The 11912-nt window shown below is 43.7% G+C and overlaps 1 protein-coding gene across 3 annotated transcripts in view; it reads right to left on the bottom strand.

Moving 5' to 3' along the window:
* The window catches only part of APOO (apolipoprotein O), a 96463-nt gene that overhangs the window by 20072 nt on the left and 64479 nt on the right, over window positions 1-11912 (bottom strand). For 2 of the 3 annotated variants that reach the window (XM_011988005.1, XM_011988003.1), the window contains exons 6-7: window positions 10432-10523; window positions 8067-8147 (exon numbers count right to left, since the gene is read on the bottom strand). In XM_011988005.1, the coding sequence (XP_011843395.1) occupies window positions 8067-8147; window positions 10432-10523 (173 nt within the window). Of the gene's footprint in view, window positions 1-7966; window positions 8148-10431; window positions 10524-11912 lie in introns of those variants that run through there. The other variant, XM_011988004.1, reaches the window with a different exon arrangement.

The raw sequence follows: 11912 nt of genomic DNA, 5'->3' as shown, positions 1-11912 counted from the left end.
CCCGTCTCGGCCTCCCAAAGTGCTGGGATTACAGGCTTGAGCCACCGCGCCCGGCGAACTCCTGATTTCAAGTGATCTACCCTCCTCGGCCTCCCAAAGTGTTGGGATTACAGGTGTGAGCCACTACGCCCGGCCAGTATCACCATTTCTATCCCCCAAAGATTCAATGGGTCTAGGCATTGAGCATCCACAGCTGCTAAAACAAACAAAAACAAAGCAAAAACCAGACATATGTGCCTACGTGGATCTAGAGCCTTGCCAAAAGAATCAAACAGGATCTGGATCAAGTAGCCTGTGGATCCAGCTGCCAATGTGCAGCGAGTACAGAGAACACGTTAAACTACAGCATAAACGTGTGCAAAACCCAAACTGTTAGAAACTCTATAGGTGAAATGTGCCAGATTGTTTTAACAGATAAACTGTAAGGAAGTCAACTCCAAAATATGGAAGGGGAGCCTGTAGATTAAGAGAGACTTAGAAAGAAAGAAAGAAAGAAAGAAAAAAAAAAAGGCCGGGCATGGTGGCTCACGCCTGTAATCCCAGCACTTTGAGAAGCCAAGGCGGGTGGATTGCCTGAGGTCAGGAGTTTGAGACCAGCCTGACCAATATGGTGAAACCCTGTCTCTACTAAAAATACAAAAATTAGCCAGGTACGGTGGTGTGCGCCTGCGGTCCCAGCTACTCGCCAGGCTGAGGCAGAATTACTTGAACCCAGGAGGCAGAGGTTGCAGTGAGCCGACATCACGCCACTGCACTCCAGCCTGGGCGACAGAGTGACACTCCATCTCAAAAAAAAAAAAAAAAAAAAAAATCAAAAGTTGTTTAAGGCAAGTACGTTATTGGGGCAACTAGGGAAATTTGAACATGGGCCATATATTAGATAACATTTGTGTAAATAATGAAGTGTCAACTTTCCTGAGTACAATAACAGTATTGTGATTATATAAATGAATGTCCACGTTCTTTGGAAATACATGCTGAATTAGATACAAATGGAAAATGCAATGATATATACAATTAATTCTCAAATGGTTCAGGAAAATAAAATATACTCGTGTGTATTAACACCATGCATAGGTAAAAAATAGATTATGCAAATGTAGCAAATGTTAGTGAATCTAAGTGAAGGGTATATTCATTGTACTAGTCCTGCACCTGATTTGTAGTTTTAAAATTTTCTCAAAATGAAAATTGGGAAATAAAGTAAAGCCACATACACATATACTCCACACTGAAAAACTCTTTTAAAGTCACCAGACTGGCAAAAATGGAAACAATTACTTGGCATCATCTAGTAAAACTGAAGATATGCAGACCCTATGAATCAGGAACCCTGGTCTAGAAAAACTGTTCACAAATTATGAAGCCATGCTGTGTTGTAATAGTAATATACTGAAACCCACCCAAGAAGCCACCAACATGGGTATTTTCCCATAAAGAAAATATGACCAGGCACGGTGGCTCATGCCTGTAATCCCAGCACTTTGGGAGGCCGAGGAAGGCGGATCACCTGAGGTTAGGAGTTTGAGACCAGCCTGACCAACATGGTAAAACCCTGTCTCTACTAAAAATACAAAAATTAGCCAGGGATGGTGGCGCATGCCTGTAGTCCCAGCTACTCAGGAGGCTGAGGTGGGAGAATTGTTTGAACCCAGCAGGCGGAAGTTGCAGTGAGTCATGATTGCACCACCGCACTCCAGCCTGAGCAACAGAGTGAGACTCCGTCTGTTAAAAACAAAAACAAAAACAAAACAAAACAAAACAAAAACACAAAGAAAACAGTCTACAGCAGTGAAAATGAATGCACTGCTGCCATACATAACCCATAAACAAAATGTTAAGGGAACAAAACAAGTTGCAAAACAATATGTAGTAAGACCCACCTAGATAAACTTATATATATAGAATATGTTTATTTAGACTTAAATTTGGTATATTTTTATAAAGGCAAAACCAGGCAGGCTCAACTACAGTATTTCAGAATATATACATATATGGTTAAACTGGAAGAAAAGTTTAAAGAAAAACAAGGGGATGAAATAAAATTCCAGATAGTGGTTCCCTCTGGGGAGACTTGGGGGTGAGGGGACCCATGGAAGACCTGAAAGGCACTGGTAATTTCCTTTTTTTTTTTTTTTGAGATGGAGGCTTGTTCTGTTGGCCAGGCTGGAGTGCAGTGGCGCGATCTCGGCTCACTGCAACCTCCGCCTCCCGGGTTCAAGCAATTCTCTGCCTCAGCCTCCCGAGTAGCTGGGATTACAGGCACCCGCCACCACGTCTGGATAATTTTTTTGTATTTTTAGTAGAGATGGGTTTTCACCATGTTGTCCAGGCTGGTCTTGAACTCCTGACCTCGTGATCCACCTGCCTCGGCCTCTCAAAGTGCTGGGATTACAGGTGTGAGCCACCGTGCCTGGCGGTAATTTCCTATTTTTAAAGGTAGATGATTGATTGGTACGTACATGGTCATTATAGTGTTGGACTTTAAACTGTATACATACGTTATATATTCTTGTAACTTAAAAGAAAGCCCCAGACTCTACCAAGATGACAATATTTCTGGACACACCTATCTTTGCTTCACAGTTCTGACAAAAAGTTCATTTTAACTGAAGCAGATAAATTCCTCTTAAGTAACCAATGATGACAAACTGAAATACCACTTTATTGGTAGAAGACTCAGCATAAACATTTAGAATTATTTCGTAAGAGGGAAAAGGGATGTGGCAGAGCAGCAAAATGCCACAGACTTGTTTGGGGTATTTCAGAGTAATATAGCCCCATGGGAAAAATACCGTTATGAATTGTGCCATCATTCCTAATTTAAAAATTTTCAGTGCCCTGTTTTATGTATGTATGTAGATATGTATTTAGAGACCGAGTCTCGCTCCTTTGCCCAGGCTGGAGTGCAGTGGCACAATCTCAGCTCACTGTAACCTCCGCCTCCCGGGTTCAAGTGGTTCTTGTGCCTCCGCCTCCCAAGTAGGTGGGATTACAGGTGCATGCCACCTCGACTGGCTAATTTTTGTGCTTTCAGTAGAGACAGGGTTTCGCCATGTTGTCCAGGCTGGTCTCAAACTTCTGGGCTCAAGTGATCCACCCGTCTCCACGTCCCAAAGTGCTGGGATTACAGGCATGAGCCACCACACCTGGCCAGCACCCTGTTTTAAACACAATGTCCACAATTTCTCTGACTATGTACAACCAAAAGTCAGTACATCTGTTACATGATTAGAATACAAACAATTGGCTGGGAGCAGTGGCTCACGCCTGTAATCCCAGCACTTTGGGAGGCCGAGGCAGGCAGATCACGAGGTCAGGAGATCAAGACCATCCTGGACAACATGGTGAAACCCCATCTCTACTAAAAATACTAAACCCCGTCTCTACTAAAAATTAGCCAGGCATGGTGGCAGGCATCTGTAATCCCAGCTACTCGGGAGGCTGAGGCAGGAGAATGGCTTGAACCCGGGAGGCAGAGGTTGCAGTGAGTTGAGATCGTGCCACTGCACCCCAGCCTGGGCCACAGAGCAAGACTCTGTCTCAAAACAAAAACAAAAACAAAAACAAACAAACAAACAAAAAATATATATATATGAATTAGATGATACCTAATTGAGACTGGTAATTAAAGCCAGACTTGAAAACCAACTCCCTTGAAGCTAAGAAACAAAAAAGTCTCCTTCATGAAGTGTCCCTTAATTCCCCTCAATGAAGACAAGATATCTTCATCCAAAAATCATACCTTTTTTTCTGTGCCTTTCTTCTGGCATTTATCATATTTTACCTTGTATTTTGGTCATATGCTTTCCTCATCTCCTTTACTAGATTATGAATTATTTGATAGTCTATGAAGAGAATATACTCAGCTCCAGGGTCCCAGAAAGATTCATTTTCCAGGGTAGCTTAAATCTTAGCTCTCATTAAAAAAACAAAAACAAGTCCGGGCCCGATGGCTCACGCCTGTAATCCCAGCACTTTGGGAGGCTGAGGCAGGTGGAGCACCTGAGACCGGCCTGACCAACATGGTGAAACCCCATCTCTACTAAAAATACAAAAATCAGCTGGGTGTTGTGGTGTGGGCCTGTAGTCCCAGCTACTCAGGAGGCTGAGACAGGAGAATGGCTTGAACCCGGGAGGTGGACATTGCAGTAAGCCGATTTGCGCCACTGCACTCCAGCCTGGGCAACAGGGTGAGATTCCATCTCAAAAAGAAATAAATAAACCAAAAAATAAAAAACAAAAACCCCCCTGAAGCCCATGAAATCTAAAGTGGGGGTGAAACAAGATCAACAAAAAACAATGACACTTCATTATATCAAGTAATTCCTGAACTCTAAGAATATTGAACTTTGAATTAATAGGGCCCTCTGCTATTTTTTCCTTTAAAACTTGTAATAGGCCAGGCATGGTGGCTCACGCCTCTAATCCCAGCACTTTGGGAGGCCGAGGCGGGCGGATCGCGAGGTCAGGAGATCGAGACCACCCTGGCTAACATGGCGAAACCCCGTCTCTACTAAAAATACAAAAAATTAGCCGGGCGTGGTGGCGGGCGCCTGTAGTCCCAGCTACTCGGGAGGCTGTGGCAGGAGAATGGCATGAACCCGGGAGGCAGAGCTTGCAGTGAGCCGAGATCGCACCACTGCACTCCAGCCTGGGCGACAGAGCAAGACTCCGTCTCAGAAAAAAAAAAAAAAACTTGTAATAAAAATTTAATGCAGTCAACATCAATTTTATTACCTTTTATTTTAATTTTATTTTTTTTGAGACAGAGTCTTGCTCTGTTGCTCAGGCTGGCGTGCAGTGGCACGATCTCAGCTCACTGCAAGCTCTGCCTCTCGGGTTCATGCCATTCTCCTGCCTCAGCCTCCTGAGTAGCTGGGACTACAGGCGCCCGCCACCACGCCCGGTTAATTTTTTGTATTTTTAGTAGAGACAGGGTTTCGCCGTGTTAGCCAGGATGGTCTCGACCTCCTGACTTCGTGATCTGCCCACCTCAGCCTCCCAAAATTGTGGGATTACAGGCGTGAGCCACTGTGCCCAGCTGTTTTTTTTTCTTTTTGTTTTTTATACAGGGCTTCACTCCCATTCCCCAAGCTGGAGTGCAGTGGGGTGAACACGGCTCACCACAAACTCCACCTCCTGGGCTCATGAGATTCTCCTGCCTCAGCCTCCCACGTAGATGGGACTACAGGTGCATGCCATCACACCTGGCTAATTTTTTTTTTTGGTAGTTTTTGTAGAGACGGGGTTTTGCCATATTGCCCAGGCTGGTCTTGAACACCTAGGCTTAAAGCAATTTGCCTGCCTCAGCCTCCCAAAGTGCTGGGATTATAGGTATAAACCACTGTGCCTGGCCCTGATTTTATTACCTTCTACTGAGAACAGACAGCTGTCAGTAAAATTATGCTTGGAGAGTAACAAACAGGAGAAAGTCTTAAGTTCTCAATGACTCTGAAGAAGGCAAGGGTATAAAGAGAGAGAGAAACACAAACCAATTAAAAATCTTTATCACCTCACTCCAAAAAGATCTGCATACAAATTTGAGTAGTTTTAATATCTAATGTTTTCAAATTATCAGAAAATGTTGGCCTGCTTAACTGGTATTCTAACCACAGTCCAGTTGCTTCTGCACTGGGCTGAATTCTTAGCGCAGTCAGAGAATGCTGTTTCCAAGCCAGAGGCTCCCGCAGCCCCCACTTTAGCTTTGGTGTGCGTGTGTGTATGCACAGACACCACAGTGAGCACTCCAGGGAGCCTACGGGACTCCCTCCAGCTTTGGTGTGCCTCAGTCTGCAGTCACACCACAATGAAGGCTCGCAGTTGAGGCTTTTAGGCTCACTTTCCACATTTCTGTCTAGGGCTGTGTAGAGATTTCTTGATATTTTACTTCCTTTCCCATATAAAATTTAGTGGGCATTTGTTTTTTTGTTTGTTTTTGTTTTTTTGAGATGAAGTCTTGCTCTGTTGCCCAGGCTGGAGTGCAGTGGTGCAATCTTGGCTCACTGTAACCTCCACCTCCCAGGTTCAAGCAATTCTCCTGCCTCAGCCTCCCAAGTAGCTGGGATTACAGACGTGCATCACCATGCCCAGCTAATTTTTGTATTTTTTTTAGTAGAGACAGGGTTTCGCCATGTTGGCCAGGCTGGTCTCGAACTCCTGACCTCAGGTGCTCCACCCGCCTTGGCCTCCCAAAGTGCTGGGATTACAGGCGTGAGTCACCGTGCCCGGCTGCATTTGTTAAGGAATTTTTTAAGAAAGGAAGCTTCCATAGAAAATATCAGAGAAATAAAACAAAAAACAAACAAAAAAACACCTATGAATGTTTACTCTTTAAAAGGGATTGCCAAAAGACACTTGATATTGGTATAGTATTTCCTATTCAAGAGCTAGTTTAAATAGGCTCGAGAGGGACTAATTCCTTTAGAAACCACCAGTATAAAAAGTAGTGGGTTTTTTTTCTTTTTCATTTATTTATTTATTTATTTATTTAGAGACAGGGCCTCACTGTGTTGCTCAAGCTGGAGTGCAGTGGCGCAATCATGGCTCACTCTATTTAGCCCCTTACCTTCTGGGCTCAAGCAATCCTCCCACCTCAGCCTCCCAAAGTAAAATATTTTACAAAGCCTCCTCAGGCTACCATGCCTGGCTAATTTTTTTATTTTTTGGAGAGATAGGGTCTCACTATGTTTCCTAGGCTGGTCTCAAACTCCTGGGCTCAAGTGATCCTCCCACCCTGGCCTCCCAACGTGCTGGGCGTGAGTCACTGCACCTGGTCAAAAAATGAGTCTTAAGATTTCACTGGAAGATTACTTATGTAAATAATAAAGGGGGCTTATAATTTATTCTGTTACTTCCAAATCCCAGTTCAAAATTCTGGATTTTAATTCTGAGATAGTTATTTATATGTATTTTTAAACTTCTCAGTGATTTGAAGCTCATTTATATTTTTTAAAAAAGTATTTTCAGCCGGGCGCGGTGGCTCAAGCCTGTAATCCCAGCACTTTGGGAGGCCGAGAGGGGCGGATCAGGAGGTCAGATCGAGACCATCCTGGCTAACACGGTGAAACCCCGTCTCTACTAAAAAAATACAAAAAATTAGCCGGGCGTGGTGGCGGGCGCCTGTAGTCCCAGCTACTCCGGAGGCTGAGCCAGGAGAATGGCGTGAACCTGGGAGCTGGGAGGCGGAGCTTGCAGTGAGCTGAGATCGCGCCACTGCACTCCAGCCTGGGCGACAGAACGAGACTCCTTCTCAAAAAACAAAAAAGTATTTTCATTGAAAAATGAATTTTCTTCAATTTGTGATGTAGAAGGTATATTAATATAAGAAGTCCAATTCTTCCTTAGCTGGCTGTGCTTCTGAGTGCTTAGTAGAGACACGATACCTTATTCTCTACTCATTCTTCCTTATCAGTGGGAGGAAGGGAATGTTCCAAGCGAACATAGGCAAGATTTAATCAGCTATGTGGCCACTAAAAGAGATGAAAGGTGACAAGTTCTTGCAATTACACAACTTCTTCCCTCTGTTGCTCATGTACTAGACAGCACAGAGAATGTGGCCTTTAGCTGGTAGCTAGTCCTCAACATACCATGGCTCACACCCGCAGCTGAGTTGAGAAGCCTGGGGGATAAACAGAAACGGCAGTGCTAGGGAAAGAACAGAACTTATGATAAGTGAAAAACCAAGAGGAAGAGGCTCTCAATTATGTCTTTTTCCTGGGAGCACAGTACATTCCCTTTGAATTCAGTTTCAATAAAACTTTTAAATAATATGCTATACTTGGAGGAAACTATGAATACACTATAATGGAAAATATGGTCTAAGACTATGGTGGAATGCATTGCATTTTATGGTCAGCACTTATTTGGCCCTGCTGATAATAACCAAATGCTCAGAAGTTCTACTGCTCTACCAAGGAAGGTCACCTGAAAAATCTGAACTGGAGACATAACTAGAAGCAAACAGAAAAAGCAATAAATCAACAGGGTTATCAAATATTTTACAAAACCCTAGAGAAACCACATATTTAAACCAAAAGGAAGAAGATGAAAAAGATGTTTCTCACCTTTTGAAAGTTCTCCTTCCACAAATCTTCTATGACTATATATCCTCGTAAACCCCAGTCATATAATCTCTCCCCACTGACCTTGAAACAAAATAGAAAAGATCTTACCATTTGACCCAGCAATCCCTACTATTGGGAATAATAATGGAATGATGGAATATAAATCATTTTACTATAAAGATATATGCATGCATATGTTCATCATAGCAGTATGCATAATAGCAAAACATGGAATCAACCTAAATGCCCATCAATGGTAGATTTTTTTTTTTTTTTTTTTTTTTTGAGATGGAGTTTTCGCTCATTGCCCAGGTTGGAGTGGAATGGCGCAATCTTGGCTCACTGCAACCTCTGCCTCCTGGGTTCAAGCAATTCTCCTGCCTCAGCCTCCCAAGTAGCTGGGATTACAGGCACCCGCCACCACACCCAGCTAATTTTTTGTGCTTAGTAGAGACAGGGTTTCACCACATTGGTCAGCATGGTCTCGAACTCCTGGCCTCAGGTGATCCACCTGCCTCAGCCTCCCAAAGTGCTGGGATTACAGGTGTGGGCCACCATGCCCGGCCAATGGTAGACTTGATAAAGAAAATGTGGTACTTATACACCACAAAATACTATGCAGCCAAAAAGAATGAGCTCATGTCCTTTGCAGGGACAGGGATGGAGCTGGGGGCCATTATCTTAAGTGAACTAACATAGGAACAGAAAACGAGATACCACATGTTCTTACTTGTAAGTGGGAACTAAACCTTGACAACAAATGACACAAAGAAGGGAACAGAGACCAAGGCCTACTTGAGGGTGGAGGGTGAGAAGAGGGCGAGGATCAAAAAACCACCCATTAGGTACTAGTCTAATTACCCAGGTAACAAAATAATCTGTACACCCAACCCTCATGACACACAACTTACAATAACAAACCTGCGCAAGTACCCCTAAAGCTAAAAGTTAAAATAGAAAGAAAAAAAAAAAAAAAAAAAAAAAAAAAAAAAAAAGACTCCTACTCTGGAGACAGCCACATGGGCTTCTCAACCAGCAACCAAGTTCACCCTCTCCACTCCAGCCATTTACTGCTTAAACCATAACAGGCTGAAATAATGTTTCATTATTTTTATATCTAGGGCTGGAAGATGTTACTCACTGTTTCTGACCTGGGGCTGGAGCAGGGACAGAAGCATTAACTATCTGCCTCCAGGACTGTTACAAACAATGTTGAGCAAATGCTGGAAAGTATTGGTATTTGTTACCAAAGCCATCAAGCTCCCTGAGCTGGGGCCACTGGACTCCCACATACAACTGTAGCCCACTTTAGGAATCTGGACTCAATTCTGTCATGAACAACCAAGGGAGCGCAGTCTCAGGTCAGTCTGGCTCAGAGTCCAATTCGGGTAACTGCACTGCTGTCTGCTCCTGGAACTGAGTTTCCGTGTGATGTGGTAGTTCGAGCAACTAAAGTCCCTGTGTCCACAATCTGCCCAGGACCTCAAAACCTAGAGCCTGCCTTGCTCTTACCAGTTTCTGAGGGACACCATCTCTAGCGTTCCACTAACTCCAGGTATCACCCTTTTCAGACTACCTACTGGTCTCCATCAGTGGTTCTCAAACAACATAGGCATTAATAACAAACCACCGGAGGCCTTGCTAAAACACAGACTGCTGGCCCTTATTCCCAGAGCTTCTGATTCAGCCAGTCTGGGGTGGGGCCTGAGAGTTTGCATTTCTAACAAGTTCTCAGGTGATGCTGCTGCTTCTGGTCTGGTAATGCACTTTGAGAATCGGTGGTACAACTTTATCCATGTTGCCTGCCACTGTGATCGACCTGCCTGCCAGGGTACCATAAGACTGAGGCTTCAAGGGTAAGAAAGGAGCAGTCAATTGAAAGCCCCGAAAAGGGCACTCCCAGCAGAGGGGATTACAGTCCCCAAAGTCCCCAGCAAGGAAAGCAAGGGCACCAGTACCAGGGAGTAGAGGAGGTCAGAGCAGTCTGTGTCTACAATACCAACAAGAGCAGGTTGTGACTGGACAGGCATAAACTGAGTGACCCATAATTATCAGCTTTGGAATTTGAGTCTGTAGACTTTCATGTAAGTATACAAAAAATTTATCTTAAATTTTTGCTGACGAATATTCAAACAATCATGCAAATTCGTGTTCAAATTCTGTGAACACTGGCATTACTGGAAGAAGGACCAGAACTGAGACATATAGTGGAGAAAATAATTTAAATTTGCTGTATTCACCTATATGTACAAACAAATTTTAGTCTGGTGTTATAAGAACTGCAAAATAAAATAAAATTAAGCGTCAGATTCATATACACACAAACAAGAATGAGGGACATCAGGGATTACAGAGTTTCTCTTACCTGGGCAAACACGATGGCTTGTTGTGGATAATAGAGGGAGGCAGCTAATCCCATGAAACCAGGCGGATACACTAGCTTCTTTATTTTTGAACCTAATAAATAAAAGGTTGTACACGCCATCAGATGATTCATTATCCTCACCATCACAATTTACCTTATCCATTTAACACAGAACGAGGCCAGGCACAGTGGCTCACGCCTGTAATCCAAAAGCTTTGGGAGGCCAAGGGGGGAGGATAACTTGAGGCCAGGAGTTTGATACCAGCCTGGGCAACATAGTCAGATCCTGTATCTACAAAAGTTAAAATAAAAAAATTAGCCAGGCGTGGTAGTGTGCGCCTATAGTCCTAACTACTTGGGAGGCTGAGGTGGGAGGATTCCTTGAGCCCAGGAGTTCGAAGTTACAATGAGCTATGATCACACTCTGCACTCCAGCCTGGGTGACAGAGCAAGACCGTGTCTCTTAAGAAACGCAAACAACAAAACCAAAATAACCCCACCAATGAATAAGATTTCTTTGGTCCTAAACTGAAAGAATGTGCCAAATAAAGTCGTGTGCACCAAAACGCTTTTGCACAGCTTTACTGAGATAAAATTCACATTCACCCATTTAAAGTACAGTTCAATGGCTTTTAGTATATTGACAGAGGTTTGTAACCATCATTACAATTAATTTTACAGCTTTTTCATAAATCACCAAAAGAAACCCATTAGCAGTCACTCCTCAACTCCCCTGTACTGTCCAGCCCTAGGCAACCACTGATCTACTTTCTATCTCTTTATGTTTGCCTACTCTGGATATTTCTTTCTTTCTTTTTTTTTTTGAGAGTTTTGCTCTTGTCACCCAGGCTGTAGTGCAATGGTGCAATCTTGGCTCACTGCAACCTCTGCCTCTCGGGTTCAGGCAATTCTCCTACCTCAGCCTCTCGAGTAGCTGGGGCTACAGGCACACACCACCACGCCCTGCTAATTTTGTATTTTTAGTAGAGACGGGGTTTCGCCATGTTGGCCAGGCTGGTCTCGAACTCCTGACCTCAGGTGATCCACCCGCCACAGCCTCTCAAAGTGCTGAGATTACAGGTGTAAGCCACTGCGCCCGGCCCTCTGGATATTTCATATAAATGGAATCATGCAGTAAATATATGGTCCTTTGTGACTGGCTTCTTTCACTCAGCACCACGTATTTTCAAGAGAACACCTTTTTTTCCCTAAGAGAGCAGAAAAAAAGATCGTTTTAAAAACAAACAAATGAGTATTTTGGTTTCTAGGGTTTATGTTCTTTTACAGCAGTCTGGCTTCCTATTTAAATATTAAACACAAGCGTTCCTCTTCTCCCCTTTCTGCAACCCTGTTAAAAAAACAGTAAGAAAAAACATTAATAAGCCAGGCGTGGTGGCTCACGCCTGTAATCCCAGCACTTTGGGAGGCCGAGGTGGGTGGATCACAAGGTCAGGAGATCGAGACCATCCTGGCTAACATGG

This window comes from Mandrillus leucophaeus, unplaced genomic scaffold (assembly GCF_000951045.1).
Source record: "Mandrillus leucophaeus isolate KB7577 unplaced genomic scaffold, Mleu.le_1.0 Scaffold321, whole genome shotgun sequence".
Taxonomy (NCBI): Eukaryota; Metazoa; Chordata; class Mammalia; order Primates; family Cercopithecidae; genus Mandrillus; species Mandrillus leucophaeus.
This window is presented reverse-complemented; position numbering and strand designations above follow the sequence as displayed.